This window comes from Crocuta crocuta, unplaced genomic scaffold, assembly GCF_008692635.1.
Source record: "Crocuta crocuta isolate KB4526 unplaced genomic scaffold, BGI_CrCroc_1.0 scaffold50, whole genome shotgun sequence".
Taxonomy (NCBI): Eukaryota; Metazoa; Chordata; class Mammalia; order Carnivora; family Hyaenidae; genus Crocuta; species Crocuta crocuta.
Genome location: NW_027527428.1, coordinates 986,323 through 992,365, shown reverse-complemented (window position 1 = coordinate 992,365; position 6,043 = coordinate 986,323). Strand labels below are relative to the sequence as shown.

At 62.5% G+C, this 6,043-nt stretch overlaps 1 protein-coding gene across 1 annotated transcript in view; it reads left to right on the top strand.

The window, feature by feature from the left end:
* SDK2 (sidekick cell adhesion molecule 2) overlaps positions 1-6,043 on the top strand; it is a 94,929-nt gene that overhangs the window by 53,409 nt on the left and 35,477 nt on the right. The window contains 5 exon segments of the mRNA XM_077756026.1: positions 136-330; positions 1,210-1,423; positions 2,295-2,398; positions 2,848-2,918; positions 4,410-4,545. Coding sequence (XP_077612152.1) covers positions 136-330; positions 1,210-1,423; positions 2,295-2,398; positions 2,848-2,918; positions 4,410-4,545 — 720 coding nt within the window.

Below are 6,043 nucleotides of genomic sequence, written 5' to 3'. Positions count from 1 at the left end.
GGAGAGGGCCTCGAGCAGACGAGCCACAGCCAAGGTAGCCCGAGTGCAGACACCGCGGTGGCCGGGGAAGGAACCGGCATGTGCCGGGCCAGCTGCCCTGCTTCCCCACACGGCCCCTGTCCCTCCTTCCTGCAGCTTACCAGGTGACACACCGGCTCAACGCCACCACGGCCAGCACGGCCGCAGTGGAGGTGCTCGCGCCCAGCGCCCGCCAGTACACGGCCACCAGCCTCAAGCCAGAGTCCGTCTACCTGTTCCGCATCACGGCCCAGACCCGCAAGGGCTGGGGAGAGGCCGCTGAGGCCTTGGTGGTGACCACGGAGAAGAGAGGTGACTGCGCACTGGGGCCGGGGCAGCCTGGGGGAGCCCCAGCCAACCCAGGGGCTCCCGTTCTGTCCTCACGGGTGGCCGGGGCTCAGCCAGTTAAGAGTCGCATTGCCCTGACCTGGAGCGGAAAGTGAGCTCAAATCTCTGATGTCCGAGTCAACAGGGCTCTAGCGGGCCTCTAGAAGCTGAGCTGGGAGCTCCCCTCCCAAGGATCATGCTCTGACTCAGCAGAGGGAGGGTTTTCTGAAGGGAGGGTTGGTGCATCCAGCTTCCTTCCCCCTCCCCTCCCCTCAACGAAGACGGTGTCCAGTTGGGTGGCGGAGGGGCCAGCTGACATTGGCCTGCGGCCCTGAGCTGCTGCCTCGCCGGGGTCGGGATCCCCTGAAGCAGGGTGAGGCCCAGATCCCTGTGAAAGTGGTTCATTAGACCATGTTCCCAGGAAAAACCAGTAGGAATGTGGTTCTCAACAGGGGGCCGCTTTACCCCTGGGAACGCTGGGCCACGTCTGGAAACACTGTCACAACAGGAAGCTACTCCTCCTGGCATCTCCAGCGCTCGGGACGGGACAGCCCCAAGCCCCAGAGCCATCGGCCTCAAGGGCCAGAGTGGAAGCCCAGCTGGGGCAGGGCAGACAGCAGAGCCCCACCCAGGGACGCCTGGGGCGGCTGGGTCCCGGCAGTCAGGGACAGCGCAGGCCCCACCTCGGCTCTGGGCACGCAGGGAGCACAGGAGCTGGGCCTTGAACCCCCTCCATTACCAGGCTGCCTTCGGGGGGTGTAAATTCCCCGGCACCCAGGCCTCTCGCGGCCTCAGGACAGGTCACGGGCCAAGAGCAGGGTGCTGGCTGTTGGGACTGAGTGCGTGTGGAGAGGGCTGGAGCAGCGGCCATCACCTCCGTCCCCTCCCTGGGAANCAAGCCGGCAGTGCGGCAGGAGGACGTGAAGGCACGCAGCGTCCTGCTGTCCTGGGAGCCGGGAAGCGACGGGCTGTCCCCCGTGCGCTACTACACCGTCCAGACCCGCGAGCTGCCTGGCGGCCGGTGGGCGCTGCACTCGGCCTCCGTGAGCCACAACGCCTCTGCTTTCGTGGTGGACAGGTGAGGCCCGGGCCGCCGGCATCTCTGCTCCAGCCCTTCCGGCCCAGACAGCACAGGGGCGGTTCCGGGGGGAGAGGGGCGTCCCGAGCTCCCCCAGATGTCTCCCGCAGCCTGCACCTCTCAGGATCCCGCCTCCAGCTCCATCCCAACCCCCCCCGTACCCTGTCTGGAGCCCTGTTAGGGCCACCTCTTAATTATCTATTTCCAGAGGCTGGAAGCCCCCTTAGTGAGGTGCTTGCCGTCCTTCCTTCGTTAGCGATTCCTACCGGCCGGCCAGCACCTCCTTTCCTTCTCCGTCTGTAACAGGGGAGTGGAGCTGGCTCCCAAATTCCAGCTTTGGTTTAATTCGACCCCAGCGGGTCGGATTTTTCATATTCCAGTTGACGTGACCAAGAGTTTTGAGCAGGACTTTCCTCCCCACCCCCACCCCTGATAAATCAAAAAGGAAGACATTTGTGTGGAGAGGAACAATTGAGATGAAGTGCTGGTTAACTCTTGAGACCCTTGACCCTTCCTAAATTCACTAAATTCTAGAAAGGGATGGCTTTTCTCACGGGAGGAGTTTGCTGGAGGGAGAGTTATCGGTGCTGTCGTAGCAGCTTGGTGCCTGTGAGGTAGGAGATGTGAGGACAGTGGCACTGGGGACCTATCACTGAGAAGTGGGGCTGACAGTGAGGCCACACCCAGGCTGGCATCCGGACCCCTGGGCCCTGCTCGTCCACCGTAGCAGACCTTCTTTTTGAGCCTCGATGTTCTCACCTGTGTAATGGGTCAGCACTCTCTGCATCACCCCATTCCTTTCTCCAGGCAGGGATGGTGGGGTGAGGCATCAGGGGATGTCTCTGTTCACTGAACCTGATTGCCCCTATAGACTCAAGCCCTTCACGTCCTACAAGTTCCGAGTGAAGGCGACCAATGACATTGGGGACAGCGAGTTCAGCGAGGAGTCAGAGCCGCTGACCACTCTGCAGGCCGGTCAGTGCCCCCCCAACTCGGATCTCTTTCTCTTAGCACTTCCTGGGCACCCACGTTCTCTTCCGAGGGGAGGGGCCTCCAAGGCGGGAGACCCTGTGTCTGGCTCCCTGGGCAGAGTCCTGAGGAGGTCTGAGCCAGAGGGACCTTCGCCACAGGCTCAGGCCCCCAAGCCAACACACATCCTAATGGTTTCCTTCTCGGGTGTCCCCAAGCTCATAGCAGATCCCGGAAACCCAGTGAAGGGGTTTGGGGGAGGCCCCAGTGGCAGCCGTGTAAGGAGCCCCTGGCTCCAGGGATAAAGAGGAGGGGGCTCTGGGCTCTGGGGTTCAGACGGAGCTCAGGGCTCCAGCCCCTCTCCCTCCACACTAACAGAAGAATCTGGGCCCTGGGGCCTCCCAGGGGGCCTAAACCCCAGCCCCCAGAGCTCACTTGTCTGTCTCTGTCCCCAGCCCCCGATGAGGCGCCCACCATTATCTCGGTGACACCCCACACCACCACCTCCGTGCTGATCCGATGGCAGGTACGGCCCAGCAGGCAGGGAGGGGCCCGTGTCCCAAGAGGGCTGACACACGCTCCATGCGGGGGCCGGAAGGGCTGGGACATCACACACGCGTGCACGGACATGCCTCTCCTCCCACTCTCCGGATAATCGTCTTGAGCAGATGCCCCTACAGTCCCCTTCTGCAGATGAGGACCCGGTTCTCAGGGAAGTGACATGAACAGCCCCCCGTCACCCAGCTAGTCAGTGCCAGGGTCAGGTTTCGTGCCCTCAGGCCTGCCCGTCCTGGGACAGAAAAGCGCATGGGACCCTGAGAGCCCCCACGAAACGCAGCCACTGTCCAGGAAGGGATCCCGAGTGAGAAACGAAGCACAGGTGCGCACGCCTGGCCCGAACCCGGACGGGACCGCTCCGCCGTCATGGTGGACAGGACCCCATCGTCCAGGGACAGAGAACCCTCTGCCTCCCCACCCCCTCCAGTCAGTGCTCCGTGGTGGGCACTGTTGACCTGCCATGGCCTGAGGAAGACCACAGGGTGCAGCTTAGAGACCTGGGGCCGTATGTGCCCGCAGGACCGCCCCCCTCCATATGCTCCAGCGCCCAGGCTCTGGACCCAGCCGATCACCCACGGAGGCCCCAGAGCAGCACACCCTCGTCTCCGCTTTCTGGCATCACAAGGGGCAGGCACCAGCTTCTGTCTGCCTGCAGCACCCCCCCGCCGGGGGAAACCCCTGGAGGAAGAAACAAGAAGGGGCCCCCAACCCCTCCCCAGCCCCAGGCCCCCCTGGAAGAGGACACCCCCTTTAGTGAAAAATGACATTGGGCCGCTGGAAGTCAGGACAAGGCTGGCAGAGGTGCGGGCCACCCTCGTGAGGGGGCAGGGAGGTGCCGGCAGCCGCCGGGGAGGCAATTAAGGAGCAAATAAAAAGCGGAACCATTTCAGCAGGCCTTTACAAAGAGGTGTCATAAAAAGTAGCTTCCACCTTCTCCCGAAGCCTGTTCTCCAGCCAGCTGTGGATGGGAGCAGAAAGCAAAGGAGAGACAGGATGAAAGGCGGAGCGGGGGGCGCACGCAGGAGCTCTTTCCTGATTCCCAGGAAATGCTGGCCAGGCCGCAGGTGGAGGGGCCACCGGCTGAGGGAGGGAGGCGCTATGGGAGGGCGTCCCTAGGCAAGGGACAGTCTGTGAGAGGAGCCCAGCATGCTGTGTGACCTTGGACAAGTTCCTCACCCTCTCTGAGCCTCGCCTTCCTGCTCCGAGAGCGGGAATGGCTTGGCGACTCCAGCTCCCCGCTGCCTGTCCACAAGGGAATGTTGCAGACACGAAACAACCTCATTGCTTTGTAAATTAAATCGCTCAGCGTCACCGTGATTCTTTCCCTGGTGGAGCCTCGGTCTCTGCTCTCGGTCTCTGCTCTGTGGTCACGGGAGGCAGGATGGGGAGGGAGGGAGGAGCAGAGTGGAGTTCCTTGCCTCCCCTCCAGCCCCGCCATTCCCTACTCCCTTCCGTGCAGCCACCAGCAGAGGACAAGATCAATGGCATCCTCCTGGGCTTCCGGATCCGTTACAGGGAGCTGCTCTACGAGGGACTGAGGGGCTTCACGCTGCGTGGCATCAACAACCCGGGAGCCAAGTGGGCCGAACTTACCTGTGAGTGGCATCCGCAGGGGTCGGGGGACAGATGGGCGGGCACGCTCCCCTCCCTTCCTGGGCTTCCTGGCCTCACTGTGACCCTCTCCTGTGTGTGCCTCTCCCCTCACCCCACCCTCTTCCCTTCCTTCACTGGGGATTTATTAAGCACCTTCTGCATGCTCTCAGACCCTGGGGGCACATACCAGCGGACAAGATAGAGGCCCCTGCCCTCTCTGAGTTTGTGGGCTCAAGGAGGAGCTGGCACTCCAGAAATAAACTCGGCAATAAAGGTCTTAGAGGGTCAGCAAGACGGCCCTTGAGCATGTATCCCAGGGAAGCCGGTGCTCGCCCCAAGAAGCAGCAGTCTGGCCCCCTCTGTTCCCTCGGGGAAGTGCCTGCTCTGTCTGGGGTCCTCGGTGGAAAGGAAAAGCCAGGAAGCCTGGTGTGACTCTCAGGGAGTCACAAGCCCCAGAGCGGCGTGCAGGCCCTTTGGGTTAGGAAGGTGACTTTGGGGTCAGGAGGCCGATGGCTGGCCATGGAGGACCAGAAGCAGGGGTGCCGGTTAGAGGCTAATGTGATCACAGAGGAGCGGCAGGAGGCTGCGGCCAGGGCAGCCGGCTCGGGATGGAATTGAGGGCAAGGATGGGCGGTGATGTGCTCTGGGCCGCGACGGGCTCTCTGCAGGGCAGGGGAGCGGCCAGGACAGAGAAGAGCACTTGGCAGAGGGGGCAGGAGGGGTCCCCAGGCAGGCGGGTGAGGAAGAGCATGTAAGGTGCTCTCCCGTTACTCTCCAGGCCCTTTGTGCCTTGTCTTCTAGCGAGCATTAGCAGACAGCAAAATGATTGAATGCACAGCAAAGGAATATTAATAGAAAGACTGAGAAGTAGCTGATCCAGCAGCTTGCACTGTTGTTTTTTTTTTATGTTTTCGCACACATGTGCTTGTGGTTGTGGTTTTATATGCCTGTGGATGATATGGTCATATTTCCTGGTCGTAAAATGGTTTCTGGGTCATCGGAGGAAATTAACAACACCACGATTCTGCAGGCGCCCCCGCCACGCCTTAGACCAGGGAGCGAGTTGGAACGGAGGGTCCCCCAGAGCTGCCCTCAGGGGTGCGAGGCCCCAAGGGGCTCGTGGGGCCCCGTGCCCCCCTGGCCCCGTGCACACCCTCTCTCACGGCTGCCGGGGCCCGTAACTCCCCGTCAGGACCCCAGAGACCCCTTATCTCTCTGCATGTGCGCTGCCAGGCCCCTTCCCCCACCCCACCCCCCTAATCGGGCTCTTTGTGGAGCAGGGTGTGTGTACTAACCTCCTCTGTCTGCTGTCTCCCTCTGGCCCCCTCCACCGCCCACCCCGTAGCCGTGTACTCCGTGCGGAACCTGAGCGGGCCCAGCCTCACGCAGTACGAGCTGGACAGTAAGTCCCCCTGCACGGCGGCTCCCGAGTGGGGCCCACGCCTCCCCCAGGGACGGGGAGCGGGGCCGCTGTGGAGGACACCTGACCACCGGCCGAGC